Raw genomic sequence first — 21,036 nt, 5'->3', positions numbered from 1 at the left:
TGAGCTCCATCCTCTACTTTCCGTAGCCCTTTGACGTTTCTAGCATTTACAAATACTTTGTGGTATACTTGTGAAAGCTCATTAGATTTGCATGTTCATGCATTGCATAATATTTTGTCCTAATATTTGCATTGCCAAAGGGGGAGAAATAAATGATGTAGGATTGAATATGCGCAAAATACCAATCAGAGGGGGGTGAATGATTGTGGAAATCAAATTCAAAGATTAACTCACCCAAATCAAAACTCAATTTAAACTCGGTATTCCACTCAAAATAGAATGTACATGCTCTAGTAAAAACAATGTACAGAAAGATCTGCTAGTCGGATTGCTCTAAAATTTGGTCAGAAGAAACTAGATTCAAGCATGAAACTAACCCAACAAGTATCGAGTAAATCAGATATGTGGATCAAAATTTATTCTTGGTAGAAGCAGACTATGTCAACCAGTATCGAGTAGATCAAAACTTAGTCGAGTTGACAAAAAGTACTCGAGAACAAACCAAATCCACTCGAAATTTTCTCATATTGAACACTAGATATTATAGCAAGGTTTTGGATGGATTAAACTAAGATGAAACTTCATAGACACATGAAATTAATTGAAAACCAAAATCAAGCATGCAGAATATAAAACAGAGAGAAAATTCCAAATCAGCAACTCATCAACTTACGAAACTTGATTTTCATTGCATAGATGAGTTTACAAGATGCCTCTCCAAAGCATCCAATAAGTATTTCCACGAAATCCCAAGACAATTCTCTTTCTCAAGTTTCTCTATCTCTCTGTTGCGTTGTGCTGTCATGTTCTGTGCTCTGTTGTACTCTACCCAATACAACAAACTTCTCTATTTATAGGGTAGCCACACGCACAAACGTGCCCAAATCGAGCTACAACTATCTGTCATATTCAATCTGGTCTATATCCTCCTCTAATCACAAGAGGACAAATAACTTCTGCTAATTAATCTAATTAGCCAACTACTCTTACGCAATCATGCATGCACATCTCCCATGCACACATGCATATATGTAACCAACTCAGAGTCCGTCTCCGACACTAACTTTTGTCTCAGGTCTATCCACAACATGACTCCCTCGTGTATGCTCTGATTTGAAAATGAATTAGGGTTCACGTCCTCTCACGATCAGATCGCTTCCTGCGACCATCACGAAGCCTTGTCTCCATATGCATTATTTTCTCAGCTCGAACGTCCCGCATGACATCCTCAATCACCACGACCTCAGTTCCTCCTGAACCTAGTCATCGAACCTCAGTTCCTCTCTAAACTTAGTTCGTCGATCCGTCATTGACCACGTTCGCCTTCGAGCAACACCTGCACATGAATCAAACAACAATCGAGTACGAGCACAAGTCCTTCCCAACTTGACTCAAGATCAGTTCACGCAACACCACACAAACTCCAAGCAAAACTAGCATGCTAACATAAGCATATCTTAGCACCTCATGAATATCAACCAAATGTCATTATGCTAAATCACTTTGCTCTGTCAATTTCATCAATCAAACCAATTTTTCATCACATGATCTCACAATCTCCCCCTTGATGAAAACTTTGGCAACCTTTTAACAGACATGATTTGATTTTAAATGGAGGATGAAGACGACGTGTTAATAAAGTCAAACGAAAGGGATGCCGGTGCAATGACAAGGCGGTTCGAGGGATCGGGAGCGGGTGAGACTTGCTGGCGATCAGGATCACCAGACAGAGTACACGTGTCGACATCAAAGCCCTTGCTTAAGGTGTAAGCAAGTGGCGAGTCACGCTTTGAGAAGCGTGTAGAGGGTTTCACAGTTGGACCTCAAAACCGTGGGAGGATTGGAGTATGTGGCATCATCACGAAGCTTGTGTCGAGGTGAAAGTAAGTCGTGAAGGCACCGCGACTGTTCAATGGACGGAGCAAGAAATAGACCAAAATGCCCACGGTGGTAGGTAGGAGTGTACTACATGAGAGGGGTATTTTGGTAACAATCTAGAAAACTTACAGGTCAAGTTTCCTAGTCCTATAAATAGAGGGGTAGGGCTATGGGATAGTTTGAACCATCCACTTGAGCCTCTTGTGACACTCATTTGAGAGCCTAGTGCTAGGGTTTTAGAGAAGAGAAAGATGAGTGCTTAGCCTATGTAATAGTTGAGAGTTTTTGAGAGAAAACTCTTTTTAATCTGCCTAAAATAGGGCTGACCTCTTTGAGTAATGAAGTTTATATGTTTATATATACTTGAATTTTCCTCCTTCTAGTCTGTCTCTATTGGTTTCCTTGCAAGTTTACAAGTTTTCCTTTTTCGGTTGTGATTTTCTTATTGATTTTCGTTTTTATCTTTGAGCTGCGATTTTTCAAACTTAGGAAGTTATTTTTCTTATTGCTAGAGGCATAAATGTTCCTATACTCATAGATTTGAGAGCGTCTTGAATCCTCTTGTATCTAGACCATTAACTTGAAGAGTTGCTTCTTTCGATGACTGTCTTTTTGCTTTATTCTTCATTCAAGTTTTAAGCTTTTGTGCTCAAAGACACATGGAATAGTTATGAATAGTGCTTATGGTTCATATCCCATCCGTGGATTCATGTTGTCATGAAACTTTTTTTCTCGCTTTGTCTCTCTAAAGTTTATGCTTCCGTTTGTGTGTTTTTTAGGAGCATTAGGTGAACAAGAAGTAGGTAATCTATTTCGCAAGAAACTTGTAAGACACTTATTCACCCTCTCTAATTGCCGTTCTCGGCCCTACAGCCGTTATTGTAGTTGCCTCTTTTGTCACAGTATTTGAACATCCCAAAGCAAAGCTAAGCATGATCTACCCTTCCATAACCATGGCAACAAGAATGATAAAAGAAAAACTAGGGTAAAACCTAACTTTGGTTTCCTAGAAATATTATTAGCATGCATGTTTTGTAAAACAAAACATTTGAAAAACTAGGATCAGTATGGTTAAGGACACAACTTGCTTTCACAATACTCAGTTGGGTCTTCAAAATGTTGGTCCCGAAGTCCTTCATGCTCCTCTAAAACATTGGTATTTACTCATGAACATAAGTAGAAAAAAAAACATATAAAAACTAGGATCAAAAAGAACTAAATAGCACACAACAAACAACATCACTCAAAAGATTATATTTTTCTAAAAATTTTGGCTAAAGAACCGATCAAATTGGAGCTACAGTTAACAACTTATGGCTTCTGAAAAATTAAAATAGAAAAAATATTAATTACAAGTGAAACTAAGCGATTAGGAATTTTTCAGAGAAGTCTATGCTTTTTCAGGGATTTTCTAGGCTTTTTCTAGATTTTATTTGAATTATTTAACCATAGGAAGCATTAAACAGAATTAATAAACAATTGTTTATTACTAAAAACATTATTAAAACTATTATCAAATTAATCCTAATTATCATAATTATTTTTACACTAGAAAATATATTTATTGCGCAATTATCCTATTTATAATGTCAGCAACATAAAACAAAAGAAAAAGAAAAGCTAGCTGGGCTTCTAACTTTACTAGCATGTGCCTGGCATGTAAACGGAAGTGCTGAGGTGGCACACATGTGGCTTTGACATGTCTACTGACTTAGCAACATGTGGCTGCTCTCGTGGCTCTTCTGACTAGGATGCCATGTGGACTAGAGAGCTAACGTGGTTCTGTCCACTAGGCTGACATGCAATCAGGCCAGGTGACATGGATGATGACTTGATTTAAACATGGGCGGTCGGATCAAGATCGAGTGGCTCTAGTGTAACGTTCGAAGGGGTGTTTTGGATCTAATCATGGTCGCATATTCCTAATCGGTCAATGAAGAGCTTACCTCCCCTCCTCTAGTCACAATAGACGACGGCGATAACCCGGCTGCAGCGGCGTGTCACCGGAGTATTGCCAGAATTGAGCTTCAGTGTTGGATCTCCTTCAACGAGCGGCGGAAGATGTCGAGTGCGTGAAGGCGAGCCCAATTGAAGCTTCAAAGTGCAACATGGGATCTTGCAGAGGCTCGACGATGATGCTCGATGGCGGGGATCCTCGGAGCTTGTTGATGAGAGGGTTCCGGCAGCAATTTCGTGTTGAGAGATTAGGGAAAAGGTTTGGGACGCAATGGGTAGGGTCTGAGGGTTCTTAATTTATACCCAAGGGTGATAGGAAGTCGAGGCCGACACGGCTAGGGTTTTAGGCGAAGTCCTATAACTTCACATCTTATCCCGAGCGGATCTCACATTTGAACGCTCCTTGGTCAGAGATAAGAGTTGGATTTGGTTGCAGAGATTGGGTTTAATCTCTAGCCAGTCTTCTAGAAGATCTTCCCCGCGGCATCGTTTGAATTAGGCAGGATTAGCTCGGGCCGCTTCTTGTCGAATATTGCATAGGAGTCCTAATCGAAGGAAGATTACGACACTGTGCGGTTGGGCTGGTGTATTCGTGTGAAGGTGGGCCAGCTCAACATGACTTCAGCCCAAAAGTGAAGGAAGAGAGCGGGAGAGAGAGTGAGGAGGGTCGAGGTGAGCAGACCAACCAGGCACGAGAGGGAAAGAAAGAGAGAGGAAGGGATTTGGGCTGAGAGGAAGATACGTTGGCCCAATGTAGGTTTAGGGTTCTTCTATTGTTCTTTTTCTTTTCCATTTCCTGTATTTCCTATATACACATATATACATGTATATGTATACTATGTATATTTAATATACACTATAAATCAATCAGCATATATTCAAGCAATTCAAACAAAAATAAATCAACATTTGCAAACAAAATAAAACCTTTTGTAAATACACTTATATGTATATACTTTATTTAGGTTTTATTTATCTACTCTTTTATTTCCTTTGTATAAAAAATAAATTTTTATTTATTCTAAGTTTGGGCCGTTACAGTATGCCACCTATAGATGGCATGGTGGGCAATTTCCGGTCAAAAGCCCCAGAAGTTTAATTCTCCTGATTTGTTGTTCTGTTGATGTGGTCTTTGGCCAGCAAAAAGGGAAAGGCCTAGTTTATTTGTTCCAAAAAAAAAAAAACCTGGCTTGACAGACCAGCTGTTTCAGAAACTTTGGAGGATTAATCCTATACCATCATAAAATCCTTGCAAAATTTTTACTTGCTCTGATGTAGATGACAAAAACCTCGCACGACGAAACCACCATGTCCACATGGAACTTTTTAATAGGTCCTTTGAGGTCAGCATGTAAGATATATGGCGGGGCCATATAAAAGACTTCGGAGCCATGAACTGAGCAGTAGCTTCCTGAGAAATTAGGGGAAGGTCACCCGGGCTTGAACCCAAGATGTACTCTTTCTGACCGTGAATATAAACCAACAATATACATTTACAGCTTCCTATGAAAATATATAGATACATTGTCTTGACATCGAGTCAAAACCTACACTTGCACCTCACTTCCTGTTTGGTATCTGGGTGCCATTGGTCGCAAAAGAATGCACAAATTAACACAAACATCTGAAGTAGAAATTTCACACGTACTCTTTCTGAGGAGCTGACATTGCACACCCTGCCGAAACTAAAATCAGATGACATGACAAGCAAAACTTCGTCGAATAAACAAGGAGGAAAAAGGAGACGCAAGAATTTACAAAAGAATGGCTCGTTGAGCACCTCTATTACCCAAAACGAAAAGAGTAAACACACATCACCGGATAATTTTGTGGCAAGAAACCTGTGCCGAACTCATTGGTTGCTGATACTGATTGAAGCAGGTGGGTGCATTTCTGCATTACTGACTTGCAAGCATAAGATAACTCGCAACCATGGATTTCAACAGAGATCATAAGTGTCCTTGGCACATTGGGTTGATAGGCAATTCTACATAATTGCACAGTTGCACTTTGATTCGAGCTTTGGAGGTTTCATGCTATCAGATGTTCTTGAAATTTCAGGAACCGGATGCGCAGGTACAGGATCTTTAGCAATTACTTCTGTCTTGGAAGTTTCTGTGATGGTTCCACCTTCTGGTCTTTTCCTGTCTCTTGGCATTCGTCTGTGGGGCAGCTTCAGAGAACTATCCCCCTTGGGAATGGATTTTCCTACCATAGTAACTGTTGGGCGAGGAGCAGAAGAAAGTCCTAGTTTCTGCTCATGCTCCAGTCCAATTGTTGCAGCCCTGTATGCAATGTCATGAACAATGGAACTACAGAAGAGAATTGTATCAGTGGCCTCTTCTAAAGTGAAGCATCTCTGAGTTTGTTCCCTTGATCCCTCAACTGTTACCGGTGATTCTTCTACATGTCAGACATAAATAAATGTTAGTCGTTGTATTCATTGACGTAGATACCAAATGTGATTAATAAATTCAAATGGAAAATGTGCTGGACTTGCAGCATAACCATAGTGAGGATAGACCGAAATGCATAATTGACTTTAGTTGGTAGACATTAAGCACAACAAATGCATTAAAGTATCATACTAAATATTACCACATGTGCCGTGTGTATGCTACCTTGGCCCATGCGGCCCATCTCTCCTTTGTATATTTTCTAAACCTAATATGGATAAATATGCAGTTGAAATTATATTCCTCTCCCTAAATCAAACACTACTAATGCATGAAGACTGAAGCTTGTGTCCGACTGTCTGTGATACATCTCTTAGTTGCCAGTTAGATTGAAGCCTCAAGGGCACCCTTTGGATTGTATATGTTCCTTCAGACTACTTACATATATACAGTAAATGTTCCAGTGTATACTCATAAAGAAATTACTTTCTTGGCATTGATGATCTTCATCAAAGTTGGTATCTGGTTTATAGACAGTCACACTTTAATGACAAGTTATGAGGTATCTTCAAGTAAATTACAATAAGGAAAATGAAACTATCGTTCACATCAGACCCAAGATTTCTCTCCCTCTTGTAAATTTCACAGGTTAGCCTATATTCTTATACAAATGGCACCTGTTAAAAGCAATTATTGCTATAAAGCTGCTTTCAGGTTTAGCCATCCAATTCCTTAAATGGACGGCAGATTGCATTAGCATCATTGCAGGGTTGCATCTGCCTTGTCATGCTAACCGACCACTCGCAATCCTTTCTTCTCCGTTCCAGTGTGAACCACGAATTTAGTCATAATACAATATGACACTCAATATAATTATGTGGGCCGCTAGTCATTATCCTATGTTCCTATGTACTACTATCTTTATTTCAACTGTTGTTTCAGAATCCATGCAGTAAAATATTTCAAATTTCACCTCCACATACACAAATATATCTTGGTCTCCCATATACAAATTATAATACTAGCAGATTTACAAAGTAGTTTAGCGAATAAAAACCAAAACCAGGCTAATTCTTCTTTTAGCCTCGAAACCAGCGAGTTTTTGGCTCCCAAAACTGTCATCTGCCATACATTAATTTGCAAACTTAATCTTTTCAGGATATGTAAGTTTGACCTATGGTGGGTACCAGTTACAAATTTAACTAGTGCCCACCAGTTTGGTGGGAAACCTGAGGTAAACGGTCTGTTTTTGCTGGTATTTTCAAACCCTGATATTAAACTGTTTTCTTGGTACCGTATTTTTCCTGAATTATAATAATTTATTACTACACCTAATGGTTCAACTCCTGTCTTAAAGATCATGAAATATCAATAAAAACAAATTTACAGCAGCAGAGGTAGTTGTTTCGACAATGTTCTCAAGTATTTAGCGAAAGATCCTTAGTATTACTGAAAATATGATTGTCAAACAAGGATGTATTATGTTCATATTGAAAATGCTGGACAATGCGCCTCAGTTGCAAGCAGAGTGTGACAGCCCAAATTTGTAACCCAAAAATTTCTTCAAGAAAATAATGAATAGATGTCCTTTTTGCATAATTCAATAAGAGAAATAAAGAGAATTTTGGAGAAATGGGAAAAAGAAAAATCCCTCACAGGCCCGGTCTTCCTCTCTCTCTCCCTCTCTCAGCCCAATCCCCATCCCGGCCTCCTTCCCTTTTCCCTCTCGGCGGCCAGATCCGACCCAACCCCCCCCCCCCCCTAGCTCATCCTCGCGCGCAGCCCGCCTCCCCTCTCATGCCCACACGCGCTCCGCACTGGCCAGCCCGCACCCCTACCTCCTTCTCTCCCCGTGCGCGCACCTGCCTCTGGGCCGCAGCCGCGCTGCTGGCCGATGACCGCGCTCTCCCTCTCTCCCATGCCAGGGTTCGCCTGTCAAACTCCCCTCCAACCTCCCGATCCACTTCCTTTTCTCTCCCGTTGTAGCACACCCAACATCATCGCCAAATCCGTGCCTGAAGACGGAAGGAGATCGTCGTGCGCTCGCAAGAATGGAAAGTGCGACCGAGGAAAAGGAAGAGAGATCAATCACACGACAGTTTCGAGCTCGAAAATCAGAAACGTTCACACAAATCTCGTTGGCGGCCCCACACCCTAACCCAACTCGATTCCGCGCGCCCGGCCTATATAAGGACCCTGAGACCACCCCCCCCCCCCCCACCCCACACACACACACCTCAGTGTTTCCCCTTGAATTCCAGAAAGCTAGAGATGCATGCGAGCCCTCCCGACGAGCTCAGATCATTGCCGCCAAGCCGTTCCGCCGCTCCCCGATGACAACACGTCGCCAGAAAGGGTCCATCGTCACCCAAGGATTCTCCTTCGCCGCTCGCCGTCGAAGCCTGAGCGCCGCGATGAGGTCTTCGCCTAATCAGACGAGTGCGGCAGCACGGGAACCATGTTAGAACACCACGTACCCTTTCGCCTTAGCCCAGTCAACAGATGACATCAGTCTTGCGCAATAAATCACTTTTCCTGTATAAAAATAATTCATAAAAAACGATAAATCCAAAAAATAGGGTTTTCTTAATAAGAAAATTTTGGAAAAATCTTTAATATTTCTTTAAATCCATTATATATGTTTTCCATCAATAAAATAATTTTTTAATTATGATAATGTTTTAATAAATCTAGAATTATTGTATTAATGTTTAAATAAGATTTATTTAATGTTTTAAATTCTGAAAATTAGCAAATAATTAAAATAAATTAATAAATGGGTTTTCTTTAGTAAATTAATTTTGAATAATCTGTTTTAATTCTTTTTAGAGGTTTTTTAATTCTTAACAATTCTTTTAATTCCAAATAATTGCTAGAAAATCCAAATAAATCCTAGAAAATTCTAGAAGCCTTCCAGAAAATTCCAAGAAAATTCATACACCTTCCTTTCACCCTTCCAAGGCATATCTCACCGTTGCAACTCCGATCTAATCGTCTTCTTTTCCAATAATTCACTAAAACTTATAAAAATAATAAATTGTGTTGTTCTTATGTGTTTTTGGCTTTTCTTGGTTCTTGGTGTTTATTGTCTTATTTTCTTTTGCGCTTAGATGCCAATGTCTAGGAGGACGAATTTGCAAGTTTCCAAGATCAGGAGTTCGAGGAACCCACTAAGCAACAAGGTGAAGGTAAGTTGTCCTTGATGCATTTTGTTCCTAAGTTTTTCTAAATGTTTTGTTTTGCAAAGTTGCATGCTTATAGTTGTTGGTGAAAAACCCAAAGTTAGGCTTAACTTAGCTTTTTCCATATTTACCTTGTTGCCTCGGTTTTGATGGGATCAAGGGTAGTATTGTTTATCCTTGCTTGGGAGTTGGATCATAACACTTGGTATAATAATTTTGATAATGTATTATGCAACATGAGATAAAATTTGGTGGTAATGCTTTTAGCAACATGGAACTTAGGGTCTGAGCAAGTTTGGCATGCTGGTAGGCCTATTGATAAGTTCTAGGAAAATTGTGGACTTTGTCGGAATTGGTGATTTTCATATGTTGGATGATAGCGGTCTTGCACAGACCATATTCATGGTGCGATCGGACCGAGTTTTACAGTACAACCATAAGCCTAGCATGGGACAGGTCTGGCCAAGTAATTAGTTTTGACTCAATATAGTGTAGACCAGAGAGTGAAACGGGGAACACAGGTAGATTTTTTCCTGGAACCGTATGGTGCGAGAAGGGGCTTCCGTTGTTGAGGTAATTATTCACGAGAGAGTGAAACCTCAACAGGTAGACACTTGTTGGGAGAATTTTTGAAAAGGCCTTGTGGTGATTTTCCTAGTCGCACACCTCGAAAATGTGTAAGTGTTTGATCGACATGGGCACAGCAATCATGACTTGTGGATAAAATGTACAACCTCTATAAAGGGCACAGCAATCATGACTTGTGGATAAACTGATTAATCAGCCATGCTCACGGTTATAGGTAGCGAGGAATGACACATGATTAGAATTCACTAGTAATGGTTTGAGGTGGTTGACTTTCGTTTGGTGGTTCATTCATGGTTACGGGTGAGGTGGTCAACTTCGATTGAAGTGACTTAATTCAAGAGGGTTAATTCTTGAGGTTGTTTTCATTCAGTTATTTACTTTCGCTTTTATTAACTGTTTTTGTTAAATTCTACCTTTATGCAAATGAGCCCATGTAAGCTTTATATTGTGAAAGCATTTATTACATCTTTTACCACAACTTGCGGAGTACGAGACGTACTCACACTTGCTATAACCATAATGCTCACTCGGGGAAGATTCTGAGGATTACTCTGAGGACGACGAATTATGAGGTGGTGCTCTACATCAACTGCCTGTAGGAGATGCGGAATAAGAATACGCTAGCTATGGAGTTTATTTGCTTTTTGACTTCCCAAAGGCCCCCTCTGTAATAACAACTATTCACGTTAAGTTATGACTTTGTGTTTTTGTTGTCATCTAGGAAGTCCCCGTATATTGAGATTGATTCTAGGCTCAATATATGGCATGGGTATTAGTCTATCCTTAGACCAATCCTGACAGAGTACTGAAAATATGAATTTGAGAAAACTAGAACTTTTTGGAGCTGATAAGTGAATATGAAAATTAGCAAGTCATTAATTCATACCATCACCAGGAAGCTCCATTGTGTTAGCCTCTGTTGCAGAAGCGAACACATCCTTCTCAGAGATGACAAACACACAACAATCATCCAACTTATTTGCCTCATCAGAAGCCAGAACTGCTTCATACTGCATTTGATAATTATTGATGCCACACTCATCGTCTGGATGCTCTGGAGTGCCAACTGAATAGCACTGAGCGATGGCAGATGTTCCTTCTTCAGATTTTTGTAGGCAACTTTTCTCGGAAGCCAAAGACAATGGAATATTACTACGCATTTCGGAATCTGTTGAACACAAGTTGGCACTTAAGTTATCTTCATGATCTATCTCGCCTGCACTTTGGTTCTGAATCAGAACATCTCCAAATGATTCGCTGACATCATTAACAATAGCCTGTGCAGCAGACCAGCACTCTATAGCACTTGAGAGAGTGTACTTACACGATCCATCAAGTTCATCAGTACAAATCATTGTTCTTGAAGCACTGCTTTCTGAATTGTCGGTTAGGAATCCAGTATCTACAATTGCATCACTCTGGGGACAAAGTGAAACTGAACAATTGCTAGTTGTCATACCTGACATAGATGCAATGCTTTGACAACTCACGGTACTACTTACTTGAGCCTTCTCAAAGTCATAACGATTACTACTTTTAAGGCGCTCCAAATGTACATCTGATTGCCTTGAAGACCCTTGATCAATGGAAGAAGCAGCTGATGAGCTATCCCATCCAATGTTACGGTTCAGCATGCTGACATTATCCCTTGTATAATAGGGTTCTGAACAGATAATGTTTGCAGCAGCCAAGGGTCTCCCTTCTACAACAGGCCATTTGTTGCTGCTTGACTTCTGCAGTAAGAGTACTGAAATCCCGGCACCCTTAATAGTTTCAGCCTTAAGATTTAGATGCCCAATTGATTCCAGTTTATGAGAATTGTCAATGGTATGTGTATCATGGACAAACTCAATGCTTTCACAAATTGACTCTGGCAGGCATTGGGGCATCTCATTATGGTGGCCACTAGTTTGGTCTCTTAAAATGTCGCACTCAATTATAGATGTTTGTTCTGTTTGTTGACAGTCACTTGCGCTACATTGATGGGATGAAATGTCAATGGTATTTCCTAGTAAAGAGTCACCAATATCATGTGGCCTCGTATTTTCTGCGAGATTCTCCACATGCTGGTCCAACAGCATTTTGTCAGTTGTGTCTACTGTTAACTGAGATGGAGGACACATTTGCAGACAATCAGGTTGAAGTTCATCATTCTCTAGTTGACTGTCAAGAGATGACTCATTGATATCTTTACTGCAATCTGGGGTTATATGAGGAGCTTCTGATGTAATGCAAGGTTCAGAGTTTGTAGTTCTGTGGTCGTGTTGATGTCCTTCCAATGTCTGTATCTTATGGTCCACTAAAGGAACCTCATCTATTATAGCACATTCTTCACAATAATCAACTTCTCCATCTGCGTTCATTGCATTGAAAAACTTCCCACACCTAGCGCAAGTGGCTATTTTAACATGTCCGACCTCAGAACTACTTGCAACATTGCATGAAGTCTGAGTTGTTCTGCTTCTTTCCATATCAAGGTCCTGTCTGGTAATTTCTGTATATTTTACTGTGCTTGGAGATTCTGGGTAACTTCGAGTAGTTGATAAACTGCACTGATGGCAATTGGGTCCTTCATTCAGCACATCCATTTTATCAAACATAAATATGTCCTCGTGAATTACGGAACTAGTTGTTGCTTCACATTCACTGACTCCATCATGCTGTTCTTGGCCATTGCCCATACAAGAGCCAAAAGTGGCACCGTGCTCGGAGCTTGCATTACTGCTTGATGTGAGTGAGGAATTATGCGACAACATGGACAGGTGCACATCATTTCCTTCGCCAGCACCAAATGTGGTGGAAGAGACACTAGATAGAAGTGGCCTGAACATATCTTGAGGAGCTTTGTGATGATCCTAGAAAAGGAGTATAATAATTTTGTTATCTTGAGAGCAATCCAAAAGGAAGGCATGAAACAAGAGAAACGACTCTCACTTGCATTAAAAGCAGACCAACTGCACAAATACATCAGTTTAAGTGCATAACAATTAACAAGTGCAGTTCTAGAAGAGAAGCTATATTGAATAATGAAATGATTACAGAATAATTTACCATGTGTAAGCATGTACAAGGTCATATGAAGCAAGCAACACGACTGGTCAAATATAGCATTGGCCACAACATACTAGCAAAGTACAAATCCTATCTTTATTTCAAACAAAGGCAATGACAACATACTTTAAAGTGTCATCAGTAGATAAGGGCATCAGCTGGCCCAAATCAGTTAAAAAAACAAAAAAAAAATGTAAGGTTAGCAATGTTGTTCAAGTTTACAAAACGAATTACCAATTAGATGCAAGGTTAATCGTGCCATGTGATGCTAAAACAAATATTACATCATCATAATAAAAAAAGTAAATAGAACGATGCTTACCATCAACCAAACTACAGGGTCAAAGGACCGCTTTGGAGCTGAACTAGGGGAGAAACTCTTGGATGGCTTCTTTGATGTTGCAATAGTTCTGGATTTCATTACTGCCAAGTTCTTTCTTACAGCTGGGTTATTGGAGTAACTAATTGATACAGACTGCATGGAGTCCAGATCATCTTCAGCAGAAGATGTTGCAGAAGCTTTGCTGCATGAACTGAAACGATCTTTGTCATTGCTATGGGATGAACTAGCTCTTCTGGATGGAGTAGGAGACATAGATTGTCTTCTACCTCTCCAATTCATGTCCAATCCACTGAAAGATGAAGGGGATCCACCCCTTGAACGGGATACTGGACGATCTGATAGAGATGTACGGAGGTTTGGAGGTGCGTCAAAAGAGAAACCAGGGTCACTTGACTGCCAACTTTGAAGCTTTGGTGAAGATGACCTGTTACTGGAGTTAACTGGTGAAGTTCCCCTTTTTCCGTTAAACGTTGGGCCAATTGAACCAGTACTCATCCTCCTTGAAGCAGGACTCGGTGACCTTCGTGGAGGTGTTAATATCTTCGAAGTTGGAGGAGTTGAAGATCTTTGTGATGGTGTGGATGGATGCAAAGAAATTGGTGTGCTGCATCGTGAAGATGAATTCGATGATCTTGTCCTTGTTAACACAGTACTACTACATGAGCGTGGTGATGTGCTAAGCCTACTTGGGCTTGCACTGCTTCTGTTAGACCTTCGATTATTTTCCATCTGTGTAAAATCAGAAAGAAAAAAATAATTACACTTGATAGGTAGGTCTTGTCAATTGAAAATTTTGAACACCAGGAACCTGTCGTAAGGTAAGCACTCACTGCGGATGACCCCAAAATTGATATTGGCTTAATATGTGCCCTGCCCCTATGAGCCATACCAATGTGCTGGTCTTCTTCATCATCCAATGAACGAAAAAGTGGGGTCTCTGGAGGAGTCAACAACCTGTTAAGTGAAAAGTTAGATGATGGACATGTTATGGTTTACACCCGACAAATAAAACGTCAATAAAACTATAGGCAAGTTGGCATGCCCCGCATCCGAGTACATGATATTGTGTTGGCGGGTGGTTTAGGCCCTGGGCCTCGACAAAATTCGAAACGTGGAGGAGGTGGTGTCTGGAAACTCAAACTCCCTAACTTCATGGGCAAGGCAAAGCCAGGCCTAGCCGCCAGCCCTAGGCTGTGTGGCCCTAGATTGTGAGCCGGCTGTGACTGCCCCTGTCACCGTGCTTGAGTATACCCTAGATGATACAATTAGCTCTTGAAACATCACTATAGTCAAGTGGAGTTTTACTGTTTGAGACAGGTCAAAAACCTATAAGTCGAACAAAAAATGTGAAAGGTACAGTCTGGAAGCATTAGAATACACAGGGATAGTCAGGGCCATGCTATATTTTTTGTGTGCACTTCAAATAAGAAAACCTAAAACAAAGTGACAGAAAGAATAAGGGAATCTAGCTCAGGAAGCTTCTTGAGGTGTACAGGAGTGCTTAGTGTCAGCTGTCAATCACATACCAATCAGTAGCAATCACTCAACAGAAACGATCATGTTTGGCTATAAAGCAACTACTCAAAAAAAACATCGTATGCCATGTTTGCAAAAAGGGAGAACTCAACTAGTCATATAAACTCATTGCATGTCAAGAATGAGCAGAACCAATAACAGAAAGGTTCTAACAACCAGTTATTGGTACTCAGATTGATAACCACTATTTGTTGATCAACCAGTTAGTAGTGACTATGCGCCTAACCGACCTAATTATGTTGCCTAGCCAGCAATTATACAGTGACAGGTAAAGGCACTCTTTCCTTGTATGCGGCCTAGTGGAATAGATTTCAGAAAACTGAACAATAGCACCAATTTAATTGAAAGTCCAAAATATTAACAGAATGCGTAGTGATGAATAAAAAAAATCACCACGCTGTTCTGGTGGGCCTTCAGTACAGCTGTAGCTTACTGGTTGGGCGCATCCAGTAAGCTCCACCTAGGGGCAGCACAGCATAAGCTGCTGCATGGCTAGTTTCTTGTCCATCAAATAAGGAGAGTCTGAGTTCGCTAAATGATTTTATTACTTTCTATGCATTATGCATATCATTGTTAGGCCAATCCCTCTATATACAACGGGGAGGAATCATCAATAAAGGGCAAGAAGGAATTATCAATTCAGTCAGAAAAAAAAACAAGAAGGGATTATCAAGGAACAGCCCCCAGCCCCCGTCTCTCTCCTGTGGCAAGGGGGGCACTCTCCTTTCCACGCCACAGCTCCAGGCTAATGGTGAAGGCAAGGACCCCGATCTCGCACCTCTCACTCATATCTTATCTACTCTCAGATCCTATGTTTTGCTCTCAAGTTACTTGATGTTAAGAGCAGTTTGCATTTGATTTCAGAGGTCTGATGATGAGGATCTATCTCATCTGCTTAACTACCTAAACCACACCACACAATTAACCAGAAGACTGAGCCATTTGGAACTCACTTCTTAGCTACTAGACATCAGATGATGAGAATCAGTCTCTACTATACATAACGAAGACATGTTATGCAGTAGATATGGCATCCATCACAAAGCTCCATAAACTACATTCATTGAAACATCTAATAGAAACTATATTTGCTGAGGGGAAAAACAAAGCAACATGTGTATGAAGCATGGAGAAAAACAAAGAAACATGTGCAATTAAGTGTACATACCAATCATAATCATTTCTGTCACCATCAACATTAAGCAAATCATGATTTTCTCCTCGTGCAGCAATGTTGTCATGGAGCTTTAAATCCTGAAAATAGCTCAACTTTGCTGATACACAGAGTCGGAAATAAAGAACGAACAGTAAATATCAATCATGTCACAAACTTCACACTAGGAAATACAATGTTACAAAAACTATAGGCAGATAACAAGGATGATATTTGTGAGCCTTACAGATTGATCCATCAAAATCCTCTACCGGTTCCAGTAAGAAGTTATTCCTTTCATGTTTCTGCATATCCGTGAACAATGTGAGTTCGTCATCCTTCGATTTAGCGGGCATAATGCTCCCAAAACTGTGTCCCCTCTTGTGGCAAATCTCTCTCGGGGATCTCCTAGGTGATGGTGAGGGGGGCATCTTTATAGCCTATTGGTCTCTCAAGGGAATGTTGCTACGCTCCTTCTTTCTGAGATATCAGACTGAGACCATAATCCATTAAAAATATCTGCAACATACGCTTTTGTTAGTAAAGAACAAGATAAACAAGAAATGCACCAAAACTCAAAAGGCATTTGACATGTATCACTGTGAAAGATATGAAGAGTTGCTGATACACTGCAAGTGACGGGCAGGAAATGAAAACAGCCAACCCTGTGGCATGTCCCCGAAAATAAGCTGGATAGCAAGGCATACCAATACGACAGCACCGGTACTTGCATTGAAGCTTGCTATTTCACAATCCACGACACCACTTACTGCATCTAGCAGACCCACAGAAAGTGACAATGCACTAATCAGCCAAAGCATATCAAATGTGCATACTCATAACCCTTCCAATTGTGAAAGAACACGCGACCATCAATCTAATCACTAATTTCACTCAATTGTACTAAGTGAACAAGGTTTCTAACTATACTCTTTTGAACCCCCCACCACCACCACCACAGACGCGCACACACATTTCATGGGTTCAAGTTTTACCACACTGTATTAGACCAAACTGCCAAACCAAATTGCAGGAGCAACAGTGACATCAACCATGAGTTCTTCAAGCGGCATACAAGGAGCAATTTCACCTCTTCCCCCAAAATGCCACCACCAATTAAGGTACCAACCTACGCAATCACACCCAGTAAGCTCGACCAAACTCATAAACCCCCCAGAATTGAGCTCCAGACAATCGAACCCCCAAAAAATTTTGGAAAGCAAACAGCATATTGGGTTTAAGAAGCCCCATTGTCTAGACTTGTGTCGATCTTGCACGCCGGAGATGAAGAAGAACATAATCGAACCATGGATGGATGGAGAACGGATTGGCAGGGCACACGAATCCACACCTCAATGAGTGGAGAGAAAGAAAGATTTGGTCTGACTGGGAACAAAACCAACTCCTAGAACAGCGAATCCATCCGAGCAAGCTAGGACAGGATTACTTACCAACGGACGAAGATACGAATCCGCTGCCGGGTTGGATCTCACCACTCCACCCAGTGCACGGACGGAGAGAGGCTTCGACGGCCGGAGAAGAGTGAGGAAGCGGCGCGCGGAGAATCCGGCGGAGAGACGGTGGGGCCGCCGGCGTCGTGCACGGCTGCGTTGCGCTGGGACTGGAGACTGGAGTCAGCGTCACACAGATTGCAGCACCAGCACGCTTCGCCGGTGCCGTTTGCGTCACCAGATTCTCAGCGTGTTTTTTGCCCGAAAAGCGTGGATTTTCCGTTGCAGCCGTTGCGAGATATTATACTACGCCAACCAGTAGTTTAGCCCTAAAGGCATATCTAGTTTGCGCCTAAATTTGTTAGGTTTAAAGTTAGTTAATTATGATTTTTTTAAAAATTAAGAAATTTAGTTATAAGTGTGGTAAAGTTAATAAAATACTAACCGTATAATGTGTAAACCAAGAGCTAATAAAGTGTGACTTGTCACGATTATGATAATAAAACAAACAGATACCTAAAAATATATAGCGTGACTAACTTTAAACGTGATAAACTTAGACATGAACAAAATAAACCCTAAATCCCACCGAGGTGTATACCAAATTTCACATAAATTGGAAAACGTATTTCAAAGAGATCTTAAATATTTGACCAAAAGATACCGTAAATGTTATCTAATGATAGAAACATGATGCTCAACTATATTAATACACCTTCCTATGCTCAGAGGTGGATTCAGACTGGTTTCATGCTGTCAGAGGAATCAATAGGATTTAGTAATCTCCATAAAAAATATATGTTTATTGGTGTTCATTAGATAAGATGACATATGTGATGATAGTGATATCAACTATTTGCATCTCTATCATTAATTCATTATGCTCGGCCTACATCGTCTCCTTGACCATACTGCTATGCCTAACAGACCTATGACGAATATAGGTGATAAGCCCTCGCCGTTATACTTACAATGACGTGCTCTTGACCCAGACCATGCCAAACATGTTCCGTCATCTTTTCCTGTGGAAATCTTAGCATGCCGAGCTCCGCCACAATTGCGAGAGGATACATCACTCGTAGCATGTTTCGCAATGACAAAGAGAATGAAGAGTCTATTGCAACTTTATACAATACGAGATGGGGTATGCAATTTCATGTGGCAACGGTGACAAATAACACAAAGATGATGCAGACGTCATGATTGGAGGTAATGAAATGGATTTTACGAGGCAATGATATTATCAAGACAAACTAAGATTTATTAAAGGGGAAATTGCAAATACTCTCCTACAAATCACCTTAAGTTATAAATATCCCTACAAGTAAAATAGTTATATTTATCACCCTATAAGTTTAAACTAGAGCAAAATCCACCATGAGGGTGCTTAACAATGACCTATCAATATATTTTCCATGATGTGACCTTGCATGGTCAATGTAGGCGGTAAACATGGGAATGAAGGAATGTTGAGTTTTTTGTCAAGACCGGATCAAGAAAACAATCCAATCTCATCTATATGTTGAGTCTATGAATCAACCTCAATATATAATGACTTAATTGATGATATTCATAATGATATTTATCTTAATCGAATTAAAATTGTCTTACAAAAGATATCTTCAAGGGTCGAAGAATCAAATAACTGAAACGATATTAATCGTAGCCTTCATCTTTACTGGACAACTTCACAAACAATCGACGGATAATACCTCCCTAGAATGCACCTCCTTACATGAAGTCCTCAAGATCTTCACCAACTGAGTGTAGTTTGGGTATAGCAAGTGTGAGCATATATCATACTGTAAGTTGTGAGGAAAAAGGAATTCATATGCAAGTTTAAACAAGGATAAAGCTTGATAGGGTAATTTGCAGAAAAACATCAATTATTTCAAAACAGTTGAAAAGTGAGTAAAATAATTAAGTGAATGACCATAAAGTAAATAATAATCTCAAGATTTCCACATCTTGACTTAACCAAATATTCCATCACCTCAACCATAGATCCAACCAAGTTTGACCAAAATCACACCTCAACCACCAAGGTTGAACACTTAAATCATATTTTCCACCACCGTGATTGACCAAACCAACACATCAACCATCAAGTTCTAATCATGTGAGAGTTTCTAGCCATCCTTAACTGTGAGCATGGCTAAATATTATGTTTATACTCTGCAGATGTTGTACACTTTATCCATAAGTCATGATTTTCATTACACTTCCAAGATGTGCGGCTATGAATCATTACAAAGACTTTACAAAGCCCCTCTTAATATGTGCATACCCGCAAAGATTTCACCGTCGTGTGAATACATCTCAACAACGGAAGCCCCCTTTTGCGCATTACGGATCCGAAGAAGTACACCTCTTCAATTTCGTACCACCAAATGGTCTGCACCATGCTAAGAGTAAAGCAAATTAATCGGCTAGGCACATCCCATACTAGGCTTGTGGTTATACCGTTGACTCAGAATGATCGCTCCACGTACTGGTCCATAGATTTGAGCAAGACTACCATAAACACAACCATACAACCTGTACCGGTCTCATCCACACCACTTGCTCAAATCCTAATTCTATGTTTCTACAAATTATATCATCATCTTTTATCATAGTTGCACAAGACCATTATCATATTTAATTGAGTCATTATCATTATCATCATCCACAATGACCATAAAGGAAAAAGTAGGGTAAAACCTAACTTTGGTTTTCTGAAAATATTATTAGCATGCATATTTGTAAAATAAAATATTTTAAAAACTGAGATCAATATGGTCAAGTACACAACTTGCCTTCACAATACTTAATTAGATCTTCAAAGTCTTGGTCTTGTAGTCCTTCTTGCTCCTCTGGAATGTTAGTGTCTACTCGCGAAAATAAGTAAAAAGATAATAAATAAACATCAAGATTAAAAAGAACTAAATAGCACACAACAAACAATACCACTCGATAGTTTAGGTTTTTCTTGGAATTTTGGTGAAATAACAGATCAAATCGGAGCTACAGTTGATAAGTTATGGCTTTCTAAATATTAAAATGGGACAAAAGATAAACTACATGTGAACTAAGCGATTAGCAAATTTCTAGAATTTTGGACTTTGTAGGATTTTTTTGGAATTTATTTGAATTATTTAACTAGAGAAAAACATTATTCAAACTATTAACATATTATTTATTATTTTCTAGGATTAACAAAATTAATATAATATTGAAAACCTTATTTATTGCGCCATCATAATTAATTATAACATCAGCAAAGAATATTAAAACTATTAAAACTAGAATTGCTGACTAGGACTGACATCTAGGCTGCCACGTGGGTAATTGTGTAAAGGTGGCAATGACACATGGGTACCAGAAGCTGATATGGCCCTGACGTAGCTAGCAACATGGCAGATGATTGGACAACTTGATTGGGATGCTACGTATACAATAGGGCTGACATGGCACTTAACTGGATGCCAACTGGATAGTCATGAAAGCGATGTCTGTTGAC

The 21,036-nt window shown here is 40.0% G+C and overlaps 1 protein-coding gene across 3 annotated transcripts; it reads right to left on the bottom strand.

Annotated features, from left to right (window-relative positions):
• Positions 1 to 5,253: 5,253 nt before the first annotated feature.
• On the bottom strand, positions 5,254 to 17,792 carry LOC133906432 (uncharacterized). 3 transcript variants are annotated; one of them, XM_062348329.1, is made up of 7 exons: positions 17,535 to 17,792; positions 16,331 to 16,602; positions 16,099 to 16,204; positions 14,225 to 14,348; positions 13,374 to 14,123; positions 10,887 to 12,855; positions 5,254 to 6,237 (listed from the first exon to the last, which is right to left on the bottom strand). In XM_062348329.1, exons 2-7 carry the CDS (start codon positions 16,512 to 16,514, stop codon positions 5,822 to 5,824), a joined length of 3,549 nt encoding a protein of 1,182 aa, XP_062204313.1. In that variant the 5' UTR covers positions 16,515 to 16,602; positions 17,535 to 17,792; the 3' UTR covers positions 5,254 to 5,821. The 3 variants fall into 3 exon arrangements, with proteins under 3 accessions (XP_062204313.1, XP_062204314.1, XP_062204315.1); XM_062348331.1 differs by lacking the exon at positions 5,254 to 6,237 and adding an exon at positions 8,493 to 8,765; XM_062348330.1 differs by lacking the exon at positions 17,535 to 17,792 and having other exon boundaries at positions 16,099 to 16,184; positions 16,331 to 16,476.
• Positions 17,793 to 21,036: the final 3,244 nt, after the last annotated feature.

The sequence above is a fragment of the Phragmites australis genome, chromosome 23 (genome assembly GCF_958298935.1).
Source record: "Phragmites australis chromosome 23, lpPhrAust1.1, whole genome shotgun sequence".
NCBI lineage: Eukaryota > Viridiplantae > Streptophyta > Magnoliopsida > Poales > Poaceae > Phragmites > Phragmites australis.
This window is presented reverse-complemented; position numbering and strand designations above follow the sequence as displayed.

Excerpts from the sequence above, each read along its gene's own strand:
- LOC133906432 (XM_062348329.1), bottom strand. The coding sequence starts at position 16,514 with ATGCCCCCCTCACCATCACCTAGGAGATCCCCGAGAGAGATTTGCCAC. Across the intron at positions 16,205-16,330 it reads GGATTTTGATGGATCAATCT|CAAAGTTGAGCTATTTTCAG; the intron begins GTAAGGCTCACA and ends TCTGTGTATCAG. Across the intron at positions 14,349-16,098 it reads GACAGAAATGATTATGATTG|GTTGTTGACTCCTCCAGAGA; the intron begins GTATGTACACTT and ends TTCACTTAACAG.